Raw genomic sequence first — 21356 nt, 5'->3', positions numbered from 1 at the left:
GGGGGTGTTGTTGTTGTATCATTTTCAAATTTTTGTTAATCAGCGCGATTATAGGAACACATTTTCTGCCATTAAAATCACTAATTACATTGAAAATTGTAGTTGGTAATAATATCAATGTCCAGCGGCGGATTTAAGGGGGGGGGGCGCACCCGGCGCCCCCCTAAAATTGTCAAAGTTGGCGTAAATCATACTTTCGTCGAGAAATGTAAAAATGTCTACTCGGGAGACCTCATTTTTACCCTACAAAACCTCTAGAATCCAGGACCTTCTGGGTGCTTCGCCCCCTGGACCCCACAAGGGCTTCGCCCTGGACCCACTGCCCCCCTCCCCCCTGTCTACTTGTGGCGCCCCCTCTAACTTCAATTCCTGGATCCGCGCCTGATGTCAGTTTCTTTCAATCATTAATTTTCTTCGAAAAAGCCCAATTGATCCATCTGATTCTTGTTTCATACTGCGGTCGGAAAAAGGGGGGCTAATATTTATAGGGAGACATATTATAATCAAAAAGACAACCTTTAAAGCTATAATTTTATGGCGTATCTGAGCTAAAAAATATAAATACTAGATTAAGTGTAGGCAAACATGATATTTGTTATTTGTGTTCAAATTAAAATTTTCACCGATTTTGAACTTAAATAACCCCAAGTTTCTATTGTTAAATTGACTTTAAACTGTGTCTCATATTTAAATGCGGAGTCGGTAAATAAATCGGTTATTGTTTTAAAGATATACACGCTATATAAACGCGATTTATTATATTAAACAAAATGATTAAATGATTTGAGAAACATGATGTGTAATAAAAAATAATTACTTTCCACAAAGTTTTACTAAATAAGTCGTTATAATTACAAAACAATTAAGCAAGATCTGCAATTAAGAATTCAGCCTATTCATGAATATTGATGAAGGAAGTGCGTAAACAGTATAGACGCGCATGTCCGCGGGAAATCATAGACGAGGTACGTTGCATTTTGACTACGATTTTGAATAAAAGTTAATATCTGTCATTACAGAGTAGATGGATAACACTGGTTGTTTTCAAAGATAAGTATCTCTAAGCATAAAACGTATGCCATCCATGTAAAAAGTTATTTTGTATACCAAACGGCGTACCTCGTTTTCTTGACGCCATTTTTGTTGTAGCGACGGTGTCACATGATGCATGAATTTAAATAGAGGGCATTACTTTCCTAGTAGGATAATGAATAATTATAATTTGAGATCTTTATAATGCGTTCATTTCCAATTGTGTAATTTACAATATTTTCGTAACTTTATTTGGTAAACAAAATAAATAAATTTCCAACTTTATTTTTAACTGACGCAAGTTGTAGCGTGTATATCTTTAAATTTCTAATATCTATGAAACGCAATTAATTTAAATTGTGTAATTTACAGGAAAGTCCGATCCCATCTTTATACATAGTAATAAAAAAAAAGATCTTTTTAATTTTAGTTAGTCTGAACTTATCAAAAATACGTCATATATGACTTTAAGTTTTGCTGGCTACACATTTTGCCAAGCTCGAAACTGCATGGGGAAAAAGTATCTCAGGATGGCTCAGCTAGTCATTGATATTCAAGGTTATACATGTCAGCTTGGCCCGTAGGAACCGGACGGGGGTGCCCATAAATTACTTTTCTGGTATATATACTTTACTTTGGAAAACAAAGCTAACTCATAAATAATTTTGCCGGAATATAATATTCTAGTACGCCAAGAGCGAATTTATAGTTGAACCCCCCTAAATTACGTCTGGTGATTTCTTTATTTTTTGCTTGACAAGATTATACTAGTAGGGGTCTGCATGTACTGTCGAGACCCTCCCCCCCCCCCCCCCCCCCCCCCCCAATAAACAATTACCATGAATGAGAAAAGTTTAACCACCCTCTCCCTATCGTTGGTTTTACAGACACGTAGCATCGATTTTGAAAGGGGGTAAGAAAAACAATTGACCATGTTGACATCTTGCTTGAAAAAAAAAATCTTTGTCAATCACATAGATAATGAAAGAAAAAAAAGATCCAAAATCCTATTTCGGGAGGGGGATGTCCAACTTTTTCGACAATTTTTAAAATAATATATTAACAAGGGAGGATTTCACCATACTGCAACAAAAAGTTTGTGTGTGTATGTGTGCGTGCGTGCGGGGGGTTGGGGGTTACAATCAGGGACCTATATAGTATATAGGTCCCTGGTTACAATACATGGCCTTCCTACATGTATAAACATCTTAAAACATTATGTTTGAAAAATGTCTGTTTACCGTACATGCAGGTAACCTTTAACAAAGTAAAAGTGTAAATCTGTGGATCTTTTCACAAAATATCTTATACGACTAAAACAAATTTTTTCCAAATTTCCAAAAAGTATCTAAGCTATATAGTGGGCCACAATATTTCTTTACTGAACAAAGAATTTACAGGTTGGCAAATTTTAATCTTAGTCGTAAGATATTTTGTGAAAAGGGCTGCTAGGTAGTGTGCTGAGCTCGTCTGGAATGCCCTCCAGTATATAAGCAATAAGAAAATATTACTTACATATTTATGGTGGGTGAACTGAAATTATTCAACTACCCATCTTCATTCAATTAAATGCAAAAATACATTTTAATATTGTGTTTGCTATATTTTTATAATAAGAGATATTTTGTGAAAAGGGCTGCTAGGTAGTGTGCTGAGCTCGTCTGGGATGCCCTCCAGTATATAAGCAATAAGAAAATATTACTTACATATTTATGGTGGGTGAACTGAAATTATTCAACTACCCATCTTCATTCAATTAAATGCAAAAATACATTTTAATATTGTGTTTGCTATATTTTTATAATAAGAGAAATATTATTCAAAGGAATTTCGTGAATTCCGGAACTGATAAGCCTAACTAAATTTGTTTTTGTTTAATACAGAAAAGCTATATCCGGTTTAAATTGCTGAAACGAAGGACAATGTGAATGCGAATGTGTGCTGTGTAAGTGTGTTTGTTTTTCCACTCTATCGATTGTTTCATTAATTGAGCTCGATGTGTATTTATTCATTTTTTAATATGTTGACGGTGCGACCGTTGGGGCGAGCGCAGTGTTCACTTCATTATTTATTCTCTGTTGAGAAGTTGATGGCTCGTTTTAATCAGGTCCAGCACAATCTCTTGATTAAGCTATATAGCTTTATCTAGCTATATAGCTTGATAAAGCTATTGAGAATAGCTTTATTAAGCTATTTGGAATGTGAAATATTAAAATAAAATTATTAAAAATAAACACGAGAGAGTCGCATTATGAGTACTTATCAACAAGTTCATCCGTGCATAACAATTACTCACACACTAAAATTAAGGTATAAAAGCGATGCGTGTGGGGCGCTCATCTTATTGAAATTTTCAAGTGTATTGAACGAAGTATAAAAAAAATAAAGAAGTGTAAAAAAAGAAATTAATCGCATAATGGTAAGTATATATTTCTTTTCTCTATCACGTAACATATTATTAATCACCGAGAGTTAGAAGGTTCATCATTGCCTTCATCAAAATTTTGGACATTTAACAATGCATATTTTGTGCAAAAGCTTACGAAACTGTGTACAAAAGTACCAAATTATAGCTTTAAAATCCATGACAACACTCACAATTTGAAGTACATGTGACTTGGAAGCCCTAGTCGCCATACACAGGAAATGCACGATCAATACTAAAGCGTTGGTACTGAATCAGGCAGATCTTCATCTTCCGGGTCAGATTCTATGGAAGCACCGTAGTATTAAAATTAATGTCTTTGTAACCCATTATTTTTTTCAATTACTTTGTCTATTAAAGAAGACAAGGGATTGAATATTTATTATATTGAAGTAAGAAAATAAAATAATTATTCATATTCCAGGTGTTTCTGAAAAAAAAATGATAATTTTACAATAACCCCCCCCCCTTTTTCGTATTTTTAATTTTATTTTATTAAAAATAAATTAAAAAATATAATATATGCGGTTATAATATCATGCAGAATAGTAAAGTAAATCCCGGGAAAAATAACAAAGGTCAAAGGAAGAGGGGCTTGTCAAGATCTGGACCTACGCCCAGTACATACATAGAGGATGCAAAAAAGCGACACGACTCCGTGTACAAGAGAAAAACCACAATCTTGAAAAAGGTATGAATATATAACGTACCTTCGTCCTTCATCACATCTTGCGAACTTTCTACAACTTCTAATAATTCTTTGTAGAAATTAATATACATTTTTTTGCCACCATTCTTTATGTCTCTTTTCCATTGTACTTTTCTGTCTTCTCCTTTTTTAACCCCCAAAAAAAAAAAAAAATGCAGAAAAACATGCCGATACGTATGATTATTTTAAAGATGTTGAAAATTTTAAATATGCATACCAGCTTCAAAATCCAAATCAAGTAGCTTCTCAATCTGTTCCTCAATCTTGGCTGCTATTTCTGGTTTTGTTCTACTTTCGATAGAATGAAAGTGTGTGCGTTCCAAACTTGTAAAAAAAATTGGTTCTAGAGAAAGTGAGAGTTTGACTGAATTATTTTTAGAAACTTCTTTAATATAATGTTGTCTATTGTTTTTACATTTCTGGGAAAAATTTACGAGTTCTTTATCTAGTGATTTGTTGCATAGAGAAGTATGATCGGTGGAGGAGAAGGGATTGGAGAGGTATTCTGCTGCTCTTAGTTCTGAACGCCACTGAAATATTTCATTTTCAAGATTGGTGTGGAAAATTGTATCATCACTGGAGTCCCTTATGTTCAATTGGGATTTCATGTTCTTTTTTATCTACAACACAATATATATATATATATATATATATATATATATATATATATATATATATATATATATATATATATATATATATATATATATATATATAATTATTCAACAGGCTAAAGAACTCCATCTTACAAGTAAAAGTGAAATATTAATTATTGTGAAATCAGCATCTGGAAAAATGTCCACGTATGCCACACCTTATTTTGAAGATGTTAGTATATTAATCTCATTCAATAAGTTATTTATTTATTTAAAGAAGTGGTTGGATTGAAATTTTTTTATTACTTTTTTTTAATTTTAAAACACGCATTGATTATACATTTCAGCACATGCAGCGAATCATAAAATCTCCCCCCTCTAACGTTCCTAGCGCACCGCCCTCTGTTATAACAACTTCGATATCCTCTTCCTCTTCTATTACTACGAATTGCTCATCTTCTACCTCTGCTGAACTTATCTCAACCCCACACTGTTCTACCTCGTCAATACCTCCTATACTATCTTTAAATGCACTCTCCCCACAACCTTCTCTTGCCTCTCCCTCTCCTTCGTTTCCATCTCCTCAACCTACTTTTCTCCCCCCTATAACTAACTCTAAATCAGGAGAAAAGGAAAAGAGATCAGATGGATATCAGACTTCAAAGAAGAGAAGGATAGTTGTATGCAAGACCAAATGCACTCAGACTGAAACAATAACGACAAAAGTTCCTGAAACTTGCAATGTCTGTTTGACAACACAGGAACGTGGACATTGGGTTGGGTGTGACCGTGCCCGTTGTGGGTATTGGGTCCATGATGAATGCATGGGCTTTTATTTTTCTTCTAATACCATTGTAAAGAAAACAAAGTTTAGGTGTCCCATCCACAGATAAACAACTATGTTATGTCTGTAATAAAATTATCTTCCTACTATGTTTGATATCATTTCTTTTTATTTTATTCATTTTTATTTCACAAAATGTTTGTAAAATACTTGCATCTTCTAATGTATCCAGATTTCTGCAACATTGCATCCAGTGTTTCTCTTTTGGCGCACCGCTGGGAAGCCAACTTTTAGCCTGTCTATTTTTGGCCTCCAATATAAAATCACAGCCCTCTCCTTTGCTGGTATTTCCAGATTCTAAATATTTATTTTATGTACAGTTAAACATCGTTCTTTGAAACCCAATGATACAGAGAAAAATTCTATATATCCTATGATTCAAGATAAGAAACTTAAAGAGATCAAATGGTTGTTAATTTTAGGTAAGTTTTACGTATCCATGGTATCTGAGATAAAGAAATTAAAGAGATAATTCAGATAACCATTGTTAACTGTATACATATAACAATACTATTAATTAACATGCATGTTTATCATTAAATATGGAGTTTCAATCAATAATTTAATTTTTGTAAACCCTAGTTCAAACAATATGCTGTTTCAAACTGTCCATAATATTTTCTCCTTCTTGACGTCATGTTATTTGCACAGAAAAATTATGCATTGTGACGTCACGTTTTTTATCCAATCAAGTCATGTGTACGAAAATTTACAACCTCCTTCTAACTAATGAAATCTCCTGTTACAAGGTAGATAGAGTTATTGTTTATATTAAGTGCGTCATTTGGCATTTTTGTGCAGTTGAGTTAAGACCATGCAATTCTTACGAGTGAAGGACTCGTGCTCCTGGATGAATTTAAGGACTTCAGTTGGTGCACATACTCTCATAATGATGTCTAACAATTCAATCTGTTGATAGTTGGTTTTGGACACACCAAAGTAAAGGGGAGAAAACTTCAGTCTGGAGGCCATAATGACGTTACTGTTATTACGTCGTATCCCTGCTCTAAACAAGTACACTGCTAGTGCATACGTAAATATGGACTCCAGCAAGAACCTGCATTACAAGTACGTAAACTATGCATTATTATGAAATCCAATATTATATTTTTTTATGAAATCCAATATTTTCCTGTATATATATATATATATATATACAGGATTTGTTAAATTGTAATTTATCAAATAATTTTTTTACATGTAGTTGGGATCCTTTACTTCCTTACACCAGGCGAAAAACCCTTTCCCAGAAGGTTCCATTTCCCTTTCGGAGCAATGATACACGTAGGGGTACAACAATTCATCTCCTATGAATAAGAAATGTCTAAATGTATAGATGTATTTGAGAAAAAATAAAAAATTATTTACATTTATGTTTACAGACCTGTTCCAAAAAGAAGAATTTCAATGAACTGCATGGCTTTGTGGTGATCATTGGCATCTAAGCAGGATTGGAGTGCCTTTGGCGATCTGTAGCCTAATAGTTTGGCCAAATCTACCCCTATGACTTGCCATAAAAGCTTTATAACAGCTGTAATATATATATATATATATATATATATATATATATATATATATATATATATATATATATATATATATATATATATATATATATATATATATATATATATATATATATAAATCGTTCAATTTTATTGCACCAACAATAAAGTACCTTTGGACATATTAATTTCAACATGTCCCAGTCCAGGTTGGAGGAGTATATCTTGAAGATGGGGGTTGTCTTTTATGATGCGATGAGACAGAAGGAAAGGAAGCCCATCACAACCTACTATACTCCATTTTCTATGATCTGGAATTCCTGCAGTACACTTCAAATTTTCTAAAACAACTTGAACAGATTTAAATGAACAAGGATTAACTGATATTGGATTTCCCATTTGAATTGTAGGAGAAGTAGTATGGGAATTTGATATAAAGGAATAAACATCAACCTGGGATCTGGAATTATCAGAAAATTTCTTCTTCTTGTTTTTTAAAAGATCGGAAACGATGTCCTCTGTAGAAGTTAGCCCTGGATGTTGCTGTTGTAATAGAACATTTATCCTGTTTTCGATGAAATGTTCTCGAAGTGATCTAAATAAATTTTCATAGAAATTGATGAATTCTACAATAGCACTGTATTTATCAGAAATTTGAATGTTATAAAACCAGTGTCTGGGAGAGAAATTATTGACAAGTTGTAAATCTGTCGTGGGATTAGGAAAGAAGTGGACAACAGTAGTGACATAGCTCAAAATAGCTTTGGCATCATAGCGCACCCTCCAGTTCCTCGCTAAAACTTGGTTGTTGTCGAAATATGTTATCACGTCATGCTGAAATGGAATGGTTATTGGAGTGGTTGCATGTTCTTCTATCCATTTCAGAACAGACGTGTAACTTCCGGCGGGATGAGCACTGGAGTACATATTACATACTGTTTTGCTATTTGACATGTAATATGTTAAGAGATTCAAACTAAATGAAAATGGCATGATTATGTTCGAAGAAACAAGGCAGTACAAATGTTCAATAGCAAACACAATCTTAGTTTTTTCTGTAGATGATAAATCACACATCTTTTTCCCACACAAAGACAATAAAAATGAAGATACGACATTGTTTCTTTCAGAAATCCACGTATCAATAGCGGCAGATGTTAAAAAATCAACATTTTTGTATTGGCTGAATATATTTTCATTAAAATCGTCTTTCATCTCTCTGCTTTCTCTAGTGCCAATGGCTTCCACAATTTTACTCACATTCTCATCAGATATGTTGTTTGTTTTAATTAAATTAACTATTTGCTCAACAAGTTCGTTTTCAATGTCTTTTCCATTGGAAATTAAGTTTTTCTCGCTGTATGCAGCACATGCTGTACATAAGTATACTGACCTTTTGCACAGATGACCATTTTCAATGAGACCTTCAACAACAGAAGTTTTGAATTTCTTGCTGGAAAGTCTGTATATTTTAAAAGTCTCATCTTTTGAAAAGTTAGTATGTTGTTTACAGCTACAAGCTGGCATTGTTATCCTGAAAATAATTAAATGTTGTCTACTAACACCCCACCCCCCACCCCCCTCAAATAAAATAATCATATAATATAAATTATGCATTTTCTGTCTTAAATATGCACTAAAATAATATATTATACGATTAATTTATTCCCTTTCTTAAATTGTAATCAAAATCTTCCCTTATTGATCACCGTTATAACTTTCATATCAACAATTCATTTATGTATTATTAATAAAAATGCGTTTCCATACTTTACAAGAAGATGACGGGTAAATTACCGTTATTCGTGTTTCTTCTGCAACTACGTTGAAGACAGCATATCCGGTGTAGAGCGCCAGGAGAGAATTTAACTAACGAAGCTCCAGTGGGTTAGTTTTCATGATTTTTTTCACATAAACACTTAAATCATCGATTTCCCAACGTTTCATTGTCAACAACAAACTTTTCAATAAGGTGAGCGCCCCACACGCATCGCTTTTATACCTTAATTTTAGTGTGTGAGTAATTGTTATGCACGGATGAACTTGTTGATAAGTACTCATAATGCGACTCTCTCGTGTTTATTTTTAATAATTTTATTTTAATATTTCACATTCCAAATAGCTTAATAAAGCTATTCTCAATAGCTTTATCAAGCTATATAGCTAGATAAAGCTATATAGCTTAATCAAGAGATTGTGCTGGACCTGTTAATACTCCCCCTCAACTTCTCTACGAAAGGCCTAATAAAAGCAGTTCAGAAATTGACTAAATGAAGAACCAAAACCGGGTCCCACTTCGTAGACATATTTTGGATGCACAGATGTTGTTTTGCAATGGAAATGCGATTAAAAATACCGATTCTGCTGACTTAAAAAACATTCATCACGGTAGAACACTTACTTGCGATACCTGTGTCACCGGATTCGTTTATTCATTAAAAACTGGGTTCGATCTCTAAAAAAGTCTAAAACTATTTCTCCGGATAACTATTTAACACTGAAACATTTAATCCAATTTATCCGGATAAAAAGTATTGGACTTTCTTAGAGGTCAACCGGGTTCAAACACAGTTTTGAATGAATAAACCAATCCGGTGACACAGATATCGCGAGTAAGTGTTCTACCGTGATGAATGTTTTTCAAGTCAGCAGAATCGGTATTTTTAATCGCATTTCCATCGCAAAACAACATCTGTGCATCCAAAATATGTCTATGATAATGCATCAATCCTAAAACACCGATCGAAGTGGGACCCGGGTTTTGGTTCTTCATTTAGTCAATTTCTGAACTGCTTTTATTAGGCCTTTCGTAGAGAAGTTGAGGGGGAGTATTAAAATGAGCCATCAACTTCTCAATAGAGAATATTCATTATTATGATCCGCCTCTTCAAACCGCACGAGACATTTGGAACGTCTAGACTGTGACATCACATGATGTCGTATGTTAGCTGCATTTCCATAAACAAAGTTTAAAAAGTGCAAATATTTTAACAAAGAACGTTTAATCTACTATCTGCATGCAATATCCATTAAATTAAGGTGAGTTTATTTTGTGTGAATTTTTAGTTGTTGTCACCGCGTGAATGAAGTTAGCAGCGAGAACAAGAAACGATGCATTGTGGGTCAGAATTACTGCAGAAAAAATTCTATTGAATGAATGTGCAGTAGTCCGAATTTTCTCTTCGCCCAGGTGTTGTCGTTAGAGCTCGCAGTGTCGAGCCACTCGCTGCGCTCACTATTAGTTTTATTAGTTTAAAAGACACTGATAAAGCTCGAGAGTTTCAGGGTTGTTTGGCCAGGATACATTCCTGATAAGTAGACACTGTTTAACAGGTTGGGACCATTATTGCTCAAATGAGATGAATGTATATTTGTTCGCCCTAAAACGCGTTCGCCCTTCACGCCGTTCATCCTCATTCCCGTTCGCTCTAAAACATGTTCGCCCAAAGTCCGTTCGCCCTAAATATGTTAGTCGGTTAATTTTCGTAATTTACTTCGATTTTACTGCATTTCATGAATTTTTCTGTGTAAATTATATTTTATTATTTAACTGTCTAATCCGACACCTGTGCAATCCGTCACACTGTGAATTCTGACGTTAAATTTCAATCCCATTTTACTATTTTCCATGTTTTTTTTACACTGTGCAATCCGACACCCTGTCTATTCCAACACAAAATTTGACTCCCAGTGCACGTCGGATTATACTGGTTTCAATGTACATCCAAAGTTGGCGAACATACAGTATAGATGAAGAAAAATAAAACAGATGAATTTAAATTGTAGAAGTCTATGTAATTCTTGTTAATTCATAAGTAACGTTATATATAATGTTATATTAAGTTGGGAATAAAAAAAATAAATCCGCTGCTCATCCCCAATTAAGATAGCTTATAAACATCTCAATTTCCTTAATCATTTTCAAAACATAACACAAATCTTTAAAAAAAAACAAAACAAAGAAGGTGTTCTCTAATATTTACTGTCTTAAAATTAACAACACTTAAACCAATTACGTCTTTGAAATCGGAAATAAAGTCAAGAAAATATAAATTGTTTACTAGACCTATTAATTTACAAAAAAAAATTTGATATTAATTGATTTTCAAGAGAATATGTATTGTTTACTAGATCTATTAATTAGCCAAAAACAAAAAATAATAAGAAATGACTGAAAATTCAACGGAAATGTTGACATATAATATTTACAATGGAGCAAATATGATATATGGCGAACAGGGTTCAGGGCGAATGAGCATTCTGGTGAATGGACTCTAGGCGAATGGACTCGTGCGAACAGATAGACAGAGATATAATAGAAGTATACAGAATTTTGAAATAAACTTTGGTAGTAATGTAGATTGTCTATATGAATAGATATGAATTGAAAATATAATTTAATTTTCATAATTTGATTTATTAGTATTTCATTTGTAAAATTGGGCACCTTATCTGAGAAGTCCCACAGTGTTCACACCTTTACATTTTTATACTCCCAGTTTGTCAATTCAATTAGAGCGATCTAAAGCCCTGTGGTCCCAATCTAGGTATTAACATCCAGTGTAATTTTCCTACTACATGTATTTTAAATTTGTGTCGTAATATTTTTCTTAGCTGTCAAATCATCACAATTATATTCCCACCTACTTAGTGAGGCACTTTTTTTTTTAAATGAAAAATTATTTTATATTCAGGAAATCACAATAAGTTTTTCAAATACTTAGAAGCAAGTAAGTTTACAGCAACATTCAATATCTATAATTACAACATTCAATATCTATAATTACAGCAACATTCAATATCTATAATTACAGCAACATTCAATATCTATAATTAAAATTTATATAAAAATTGTTCAAACAGCATTTTCCTTTGCTTTTACTCCAGTAAAAAGTGATAATAAATCATGATTGGATGCAGCCAGAGTCGCACGGTGTGTAAACAGCTGATGAATCTTCCACAGATAGCGCAGCAGAAATTTCTCCTGAATCAGATACGGGTGAGTTTTCATGTATTTGCAGTCAAACCTCGTTATCTCGAAATCAATAGGACCGAGAAAAAACTTCGAGATATCCGAGTATTCAAGAAATCAGGGGTAAAATAGTTGAAGAATAAGTGTTTGGGACTTCCAAATCCATGGTATTCGAGATATCAGTGTTCGAGATACCGAAGTTCAACTGTAAATGCAAATTATGCAAAATGTACATATACATGAAAAATGTTGAATTAAGACAGTAGGTTAGTCAATAATTAAAAAAAATGTGCTAGTTGATTTGTTTGCTTGCTTAATGGTGACAAAGTATAAAAATATTTATGATGATAAAAAAACATGGAACATATTTTGAATTATATAGGAAAGTGTGTTATACACTACCTATGAATTTTTATCAAGATTTTACATACTGGACAGTATGCTTTGTGATATAATTGCAATTTATGTGTCTCACCTATCAAGCTGTAAAATATGAATGACATGGACACCAAAGCTGATAAAATACACAGTATACTGATGATATGAATGATATTTTTACATGGAATGTTTTGATGTTACAGAGTCTTCATATGGTAGAAAGAGTGCGAACTGTGATTCTACACAAAGATGACAGAAAACCAAAGATAAGGGGAAGACACTACATTTATAGAAACATAGAGAACCCCAATCCTTCACCAGCTGAAATAGATGTCCTGTTAACAGACCATGTGGATGGTAAGAATGTTGCTTTCACTGAGGAATTCTTTTTAAAATTCTCATAACACAGACTTGCAGTAAGAGTAACTAGTAAATATACTGAATGTTAATTTTGGGCAGAAAGGGAAAATGGTAAGAAGATAGTCAAAATAAGGGAAGGGGAGGAGAGAGAGAAGGAAAAGGATAACCATTAAAAAAGGGAGGAGAATTAAGGGAACTGGAAGGGAGAGGGGAGGGGGTTGGGAGGATTAAGGAATCTGGAAGGGGGAGGGGAGGGGGTTGGGAGGAAAAGGGGTGAGAATTAAAGGAACTGGAAGGGGGAGGGGAGGGGGTTGGGAAGAAGGAGAAGAGGTCCACTCACTGTTCTTTCCAACATTTATATAGCCAATCTGTTTTAGTACAGAAATTTGTATATGTAGCTAAGTATTTCATTTAATTTGTTAAGGGCTTGGAATCATGGGTGATATTGTGACTGTACCTAAACGACTGTGGAGAAATTTCCTATATCAAGCTCAGTTAGCCACATACCCTACACCTGAAAATATAGTAGAACTAAGTCATGAAATGCAGGTATGTGTATTAGCCTTCCAATAATTTAAAGATTTTAATGAATCTCTTCATGCTTAAAACTGCCATAATAAATATACCAAAAGAGAGTACGAGTCTTTAAGAATTACATGTAATAGCATTGATTCGCAGCTAAATAATACCTTATGATAGTTAAAATAATTCTATGCAGAATTACACTATATTATATACAGGGAAATTTAGCCCCCATTTACTATCTCCCCTGTCACTGTCATCACTGGACGAATTCAAAACAGGGTGAATGCGCTGGAGACAGAGTTATCTCTCTTTGAACATTATTGTGTTAGGCTGCATTTAAAAATGGGACAAAAATCGTTTGCAAGTGTGATAGGTGAAGAATAACATGGGGCAACATTAACCATTTTTATATGCTATCTACATTAACATGTATGTTTTATTTTATTTAAATTTTCATTCAGGCATTGGGAGATAATGCAGCCATTCTCAAACAGCTTGGAAAATTCAGTCGCATAGTAAGTATAGAAAGGAAAGTAAATCTAACAATTACAAAAGATATTGTTGGAAGTTGCACCTTTTATAGATGAATGACTGGTTGAACATGCCTGTGTATCTGATAATATACTTGTTTGTAGATGTGAACTGATTAGCTTATTATTTTTTGTTTTCAGACTCTTCAGAAAATACGAGGACTAAATCTTCCTGTGGAGTTGATGCCAAGCAAGACAGGCTGGACCCTAACCAAGGGACACATTAGAATAGCTCTTAGAAAAGTGGTAAGATTGTCCAAATGACTAAAGTATATAAAGTTTATATTGTACATGTACATTTTGTTGTGATATTACTTGAAGATAAAAAAAATCCCTATGTTTAAAAGTGTTATTTGTGAGTAATTAGGAAAAAATCTCATTTTTTCAATTTTCTTGAACAGACTTCATTCTGAAGTCTTGAAAGACCTCAGAAAACTCCCCAAGTTAATATGCATATATTTAACCAAACCTTTTTCAACTACATGTATTGTAACTGCATGTTAAACAACAAGAATGAGAGATACAATACAAAAACATTGTTACCTTAGAGAATGGTCAAGTGATTTTCAGATACTGGAGAATATAGCTGTGTTATTTCTGTATTCAAGTATGATGTTGTGTAATATTTGTCTTTTTTTAAAACCACAAATTATAAATTTTCATTGAAGTTAGTCTATTGTGCAGTTTGACACCTGTAACATTTAGATCTGCCAATGGTGCTATGTAGTAATTTATATATAAAACGTGTATCTTGACAGGGTATTGCAGCTACTGAAGATTCCATAACTTTACCTGAGGACCCAGAAATGAAAACACCAGGGGTGTTTATCTTCACAATAACGGTAAGTTATATTCCACCAATTTATTAATTGATGAATGATTATCAAATTTCATAAACACTTGTACATATATTTTGTTGTGCATAAATATGCACTGATTTGTTTTCATAAAGCTTATAAACTGCAAAACTTCAGCTTTTCATCTTTTGTAATTCAGTAACTGTCAAGGTAGAAAGCTTCAGGCACCATTTTTTTTTTTTCAAACAGATGAATGAAGCAGTGTCCCTGAAGGTACGTGGTACTTTGGTGGAGCGCCCCCTGGTATTTGTAGAGGAAAGCCCTGCTGACAAGATCCAGGTCTGGAATAACCCCCCAGTGACCCCAGATGAAGAGTTGAACCCCGTCATTAGAAAGTTTCTCACCACCCCTGCCATTGATATTGATGCATTTAGATTAAGACCACCTAAAAAACCCAAGGTTCGCAACCCAAATGTAGACAAACAAATATTGTTAAGAGAAGCTAACAGGTGATTTCATCTATCTCAGTCTGATAAGTGCAGATTGCATCCATTTCTTAAGAGAAGACAGTTTTTCTTATTCACTGTGAACATGATGCACTGAGTAAAAAACGTGAATGTGAATATCATATTTACATGTATGTCTTTTTGGCATGTGTTTTGAATTATGAAGTGTAAACTTTAATGATGAACAAGTTACCAAAATTAAAAATAAACTTTTATTTATACATGTAATTTGTATTGATGTTTTTAAATGGCACAAGATATAAGAGATGTAGAGAGTTTGTAAAGTGTGTAGTTTAAGGAATTTTTTGGAATCGTATATCTTTGTTGTTTGAGTTGAGATTTATAGATCTATAAAGTGAATAGTTTATGTACTTTAGTGAAAGGAAAAGTTTATAAGAAATGAGCAATTTATTCATCTTAAAATCTAATAAACAATTTTTACTCAGTTTATGGTCTTGGGGCTAGGTTTTACATAAATGAAGCTCAATTATTTGCGAAAGATTACTATCACCCAGTGAATAGTATAGTTTACATCTAATCAGGTGCTTTGAATCCTGGGGATATTAATACTTCTTTCTTGCATGAAAGTATTTCTGTAATGTAATATTGTCGAATACAAAGATTTTTTTATCTTCAACTCATTGTTTCACTAATATGGGGATACTGAAGAGTAAAATTTCTAATAAAGAAATTACAAGAATGTTTATAACTTTTGCTACTCCAAATTTTTAAACTCTACATGCATGCGATAAGTCCTTTAATAACTTATGTAATGGTTCCATTTTATTACATTTAATTTCAAGCAATTTATATACTTGCATGTTTTATTTTGAAAAAAAAAGTGAAAAACACTTTAATAAATCAGAAAATGAATATAAAGTGTAAGAAATATATTGACCACAAAACTCACGAAGTCAACTTGCAAACAGAAAAATTAATATTTTAGCTATATATATATATATATATATATATATATATATATATATATATATATATATATATATATATATATATATATATATATATATGTGTGTGTATATATATATATATATATATATATATATATATATATATATATATATATATTTTTTTTTTTTTTTCAGAATCCAGAATAATTAAATAGCTAGAATATTAATTTTTCTGTGTGCAAGTGACTTTGTGTTCTGTGGTCAATATATTTCTTACACTTTATATTCACTTTCTGATAAAACAAACAAACCAAAAAAAAATAAAGCAATATATTATGGAATTCCATATACGACAGCCAACTGCTTACTGTCAACTGCTCACGTACTGCTTACTGCCAACTGCTTACTGCCAACTGCTCACTGCTCACTGCTTACTGCTAACTGCCACTGCTCTTTGATGATATTGCCTGTTTTGTAATCTTTAATATCTTAAATACGCATGCTTAATTGAATAAACCCTATGATAGATTACAATAATTACAAAAATTGGCGGACTCAGGAATTTTTAAACAGTGAAGGCGAGGAAGGAATAAATAGAAGGAAAGAGCATTTCCTCTTAAATACAAAACATTTAATTCCCACATGTCCAATTCATTAGCTTTTTTGACGGGGGAGATATTAAAGGCTTGTATACCTCAGAAAAAAATTTGGGGGGGGGGGGCAAACTTTTAGTAGGATCTTGGGTAATATTTGTTGATATTTGCATTTATATTAGAAATACTAATGAAAAAATCATAATACAAGGCATTTCAGCCATTAAAACGATTTAAATAAGACATATAGAAATATGTGAATATACTCCACATTATTTTGTTTACCTCACATTTGTCACTTTGTATATATATGTATTATTCTTGTTAATCTGTTTTATGTCATGACTGTATGCCGACATGGTAATTGTCAATAAAGTGAATTGAATTGAATTGAATTTAAACTCCCAAATACAGGTACTTTTCATAGGGTAAAAAGAAACACTGAAAGATATTGCTAGATGTTTTACACTAGCTAGGCAGAAGTATGCTATTATAATTTTCAATAATATTTCTATAGTATGAATACATAAACCAACAAATGTTACTCAAGACCCTACTAAGTTTGTTCTTTTGTCCCCCCTTAAGACCCCCCCCCCAATGTTTGAATGCAAAGAAAAGTTCATTAGTAATGGATAGATAATTTTAAAAACCAGTGTCAAAAAGTTAATTGCTCTTGCTTATTTGCAACTCCTTTCAAATTTCATCCATTAATGATATCAAGCTGAAAACATCACCAGATTTTCAAATACTCATGGAAGTGGATAAATGACCCTTAAATCTCTCCGTATGTTTAACTTATGTAAAATTCAACATATCAGATTGCTAAATTACATTTTTTATTTCTTATCTCATTTGAAATTGGTAATAAAATGACTATTTTCCTGTTTTTAGTATTCAAACACATGCCCCCTCCCCCGCCCTCGAAACAAAAAAAAAAAAACCTTTGGTATGAATTTGTGAAATAATAATTCATAATACCCATAAAAAAGAATTGTTGTCTCGCGGGGAGGGGGGGGGGGGGGTTGAAAATAAATTTCCGTTTTCTGTTGATTTCTATAGTGAAAAACATGATTTTCCAAATTAAAGACTTATATCTCTTTGTTTTCCCAAATAAGTTATGTATTATGAAAATTCACGTAAATATCTACATAACTATGAAAATTTATTCAAATACGTGTGGCAGTTGGCAGTAAGTAGTCAGCAGTTGGCAGTAAGCAGTGAGCAGTTGGCTGTCGTATATGGAATTCCACAATATATTGATAAATTCTAATCTCGTTCATCAAAAATATATTTTTCTTTGTAAAAATTTGAACCCCAATTGAACACCATCTTAGCTTATAAGGCATGATTTAACTATGAACCAATATCTTGCATATTACCAAAAAATTGAAGCTTTTGGGGGGTTAACATTTCTGATGATTTCATATTTTTTTCTACCCCTTTGAAGGTAATGAAAGTAGAAGATCTCATTTTTTTTTTTGGAAAATTGTGAAAAGGAATAAACCTACATTTTCAAAAGTTGAAAAAAATTCTTTTTACTCAAGGATACTACTTACCAAGTTATATTGAAAATATTGCTAGGGAGAGTTTGAAAATGTGTAAAGTTTACGTTTGACACACAGGAAGATGCAACGAATGTTTTATAAAAATCTTACTTGAGCTTTTGTTTCTTATAATTTGATATATTTTACTTTACTGCAAGCAAGACTATATCAAAATCCAAGAATGACTATAACAACTCTAATGCAAAATGCCGAAGGATTGTACGTCAAGCAAATGGAGACACGACGTCACCGGATTCTACAGAAACTTTTCCAACATCATTATTATGGAATGCCAAAGTACAGATCTGGAGCATTATTGGCTGCTATACTGTCGTAGTATGTGTTTGAAAGGAAACTGCCTTTAGTACAAACTCTCTTGAACTGAACTGCACTAAGCATTGCAACAAGGAGGACACCTCCCTCAACAGTAAATTTTTAGCAATTTAGTTTGTAAGCTCGAAATTTAAGACATAAGTCGCAGATTTTTTTATTCAGTAGGAGTCTTTCTTTAGCTTGTAACAAAATCTAAAAAAAGAAGAAAAAAACCAACAACAACAAATGATCTGAAAGAATCACCCAGTTTAATCTCATTGCAAATGGTAAAAGTTTGTGTCAATTTGATTCTCTAGTGGTCTAAAATGTAAAAATTATCATTGTGACAACATAGCGATAAAACAGATCGTAAAGCAGCCCCCGTCTGTAGGACGTATAAGTATTGTACATATCTATTAAGTGCCACCAAGTTCAATGCTATCGGTGTATGTGTACGTGAAAGTTAAGGCATGGGACTCAACATAGTCACAGGTATACTTAAACCTAATAGATATACCTTAAATATAATGTTCACGTTTATAAAAATTTTACGAGCATTAATTTTTATAAACAAGTCATTCTCTTAAAAATACTTCAATTGATATTGAAAGAATAATTTTTGTTTTTAATTATTTTATCAAAAAAGTAGCTGACTCGGGAATTTCTATGGAATATCCGTACGACAGCCAACTGCTTTCTGCCAACTGCCTCTGCCAACTGTCTACTGTCACAGCTTATAGATGGTATTACCTATTAATTGTCTTATTCTTAACACGCATGCTTGAATGCAACAATATTGCTACAGTGATAAAAGAGGCGGATCCAGGAATATTTATACTGGGAAGGTGAAAGAACATTGAAAACGAAAGACTAACTCCAATATTTCCTGACAAGCAAAGTAAGGGGGTAACCTAGCTTTAGCCGGTAAGAAATATACCAGAAACACTAGGGAAATATCACAAATTCTTTTGCACTAGTAAAATGATTTCTAAAACCTTTTCCAATATTCTGTAAAACGTTACAAGGTATTTTACTCTATGTAAAAATAATTGTTCCTAGGCAAGGAAGCAATTTCAGTTGGCGAAGGGGGGGGGGGGGCAACCCAACAGAAATCCCTTGACAAGTAGTAAAGTGTCGTATGTGACAACCCACCCTCAATTTAGGGATGGTCCTTCCTACATACATAGACCCCCCATTTTTCTGACATTATATAAGCCTTAAATCTGTTCCCCGTCAAAATAGTTATTGAACCAGATACTTATTGCCTAGGGAATAGCAGGTCTTCCGTTTTCCTGATTCCTTTGGGGAAAAAAAGCAATCTTATCAATTAGATAACTCTAAATGATTAACAAAAGTTATCTCAAAGCTTCCAAAGATATGTAAATACAGATAAAAACAAATAAAATGGACATGGTCTATCTAAAATCTGTATTAACCAAAATTTCTGTAAAAAGAGAAAAAAATTGAAAAATTCTCTTTTTTCGCATCCCATCACGACCGGGATTGACGGCAACGAACGATTTTCACATGATGCAGATAAACTGATGACTGACTATCAGTCTTGAAAGTTTTAGACTTCAGTCGTTTACTGTTGCCGAGCAAAAGTGTGAGCAAAATCTTATAAATGAATTTTACAAAGATATTTGACGCTGCTCTAGACATTTGCAGTCTTAATATCATATTAAAAATTCATTTCCAAACTTTATAAGCGATATTTATGGGAAAGTTAAAAACTCTAATAACTTAGTTTTTCTCTTATAACCGGAAATTGACGTTTTTTTTTTTTTGAATTTCCGATAGGACCAACATAATTCGAAACTGTCAAAGAAGTCTGTAGAAGACCAATTATTTGCCTGCAAGGAAATATGGGAATTATTTGTTTTTAAGAGAAAATCCTCATTCTTCCAATTTACTCCTTCCTCGCCTTCACCTTTTAAAAATTCCTGAATCCGCCAATTTTTGTTATAATTGTAATATTCTTGCTATTATAGGGTTTATTCAAGCATGCGTATTGAACGATATCAAAGATAACCAAATAGGCAATGTTACCTATAAGCAGTGGCAGTTGGCAGTGAGCAGTTGACAGTAAGTAGCTGGCAGAGGCAGTATATGAGTGATATACATATTATCTATAATCAAAGGCAGTTGGCAGTGAGCAGTTGGCTGTCGTATATGGAATTCCATAATGATGTTTGACTTTTATAGTGGTAGCCGTTCTTTTCCTTAGTTATTTTAAGGTGCAACATCCCTCTGTTTATTAATTTTTACTTTCCTGACAATGATTTTCCAAAAGAAATCCAAATTATCAATAATTTATTTCAATTTACATTGCGGTGCAACATTTATCAGTGATTTAACTGACAATTTTTAAGGGAATAATTTAAAGTCATTAAACCTGGTCATTGAACCTTTTATGCATTAATTAGTAGAATGCACGACGATAAAAAAATATTATATATACATTTCTTGCAGCAGCGTGCTTGCTCTCTATGCTGGTTTTGAAAGGTAAGTCAGTGTTATATTTTTTAATGTGAAAACCACCCTTAATGAAAAAATACAATGAAGATAATTTATTTATATTAAGCAAGGGTGTGCTTTCGATGCGATTGCACACCTACCCTTAAAAAAATCATGATTTGTTTATAGTACTGCTGCTTGATTTTGCTACTATGATACTGGGAAAAATGGCTTTAAGTAGGTATTAAAAGCTACCAAAATGGAACCAATTTGTCAAAAAATATTCTGGCTTTACTCAGTGGAGGAGTACCCCCGGCAGACCCTCTCCTGCCCCCCCCCCCCCTTTCCAGAAATCTGGCGTCG

At 32.9% G+C, this 21356-nt stretch overlaps 3 protein-coding genes across 3 annotated transcripts; 1 reads left to right on the top strand and 2 right to left on the bottom strand.

The window, feature by feature from the left end:
• Positions 1-2958: 2958 nt before the first annotated feature.
• Positions 2959-15407, top strand: LOC133201680 (large ribosomal subunit protein bL9m-like). The gene is made up of 8 exons (XM_061337467.1): positions 2959-2977; positions 11999-12110; positions 12665-12818; positions 13246-13370; positions 13808-13861; positions 14018-14122; positions 14635-14718; positions 14923-15407. The coding sequence occupies exons 2-8, from the start codon at positions 12018-12020 to the stop codon at positions 15184-15186; spliced, it is 879 nt and encodes a 292-aa protein (XP_061193451.1). The 5' UTR covers positions 2959-2977; positions 11999-12017; the 3' UTR covers positions 15187-15407.
• On the bottom strand, positions 3693-4774 carry LOC133201830 (uncharacterized). The gene is made up of 3 exons (XM_061337633.1): positions 4384-4774; positions 4168-4290; positions 3693-3742 (listed from the first exon to the last, which is right to left on the bottom strand). Exons 1-3 carry the CDS (start codon positions 4772-4774, stop codon positions 3693-3695), a joined length of 564 nt encoding a protein of 187 aa, XP_061193617.1.
• On the bottom strand, positions 6387-8638 carry LOC133201813 (uncharacterized). Its single transcript, XM_061337614.1, has 4 exons — positions 7285-8638; positions 6991-7137; positions 6805-6913; positions 6387-6663 (listed from the first exon to the last, which is right to left on the bottom strand). The coding sequence occupies exons 1-4, from the start codon at positions 8636-8638 to the stop codon at positions 6387-6389; spliced, it is 1887 nt and encodes a 628-aa protein (XP_061193598.1).
• Positions 15408-21356: the final 5949 nt, after the last annotated feature.

This window comes from Saccostrea echinata, unplaced genomic scaffold (genome assembly GCF_033153115.1).
Source record: "Saccostrea echinata isolate AGI-Se365-2 ecotype Australia unplaced genomic scaffold, CSIRO_AGI_Sech_v1 ptg000045l, whole genome shotgun sequence".
In the NCBI taxonomy this organism is placed as follows: Eukaryota; Metazoa; Mollusca; class Bivalvia; order Ostreida; family Ostreidae; genus Saccostrea; species Saccostrea echinata.
Note: the sequence above shows the minus strand (reverse complement) of the source record. Positions and strands in the feature narration are given on the sequence as shown.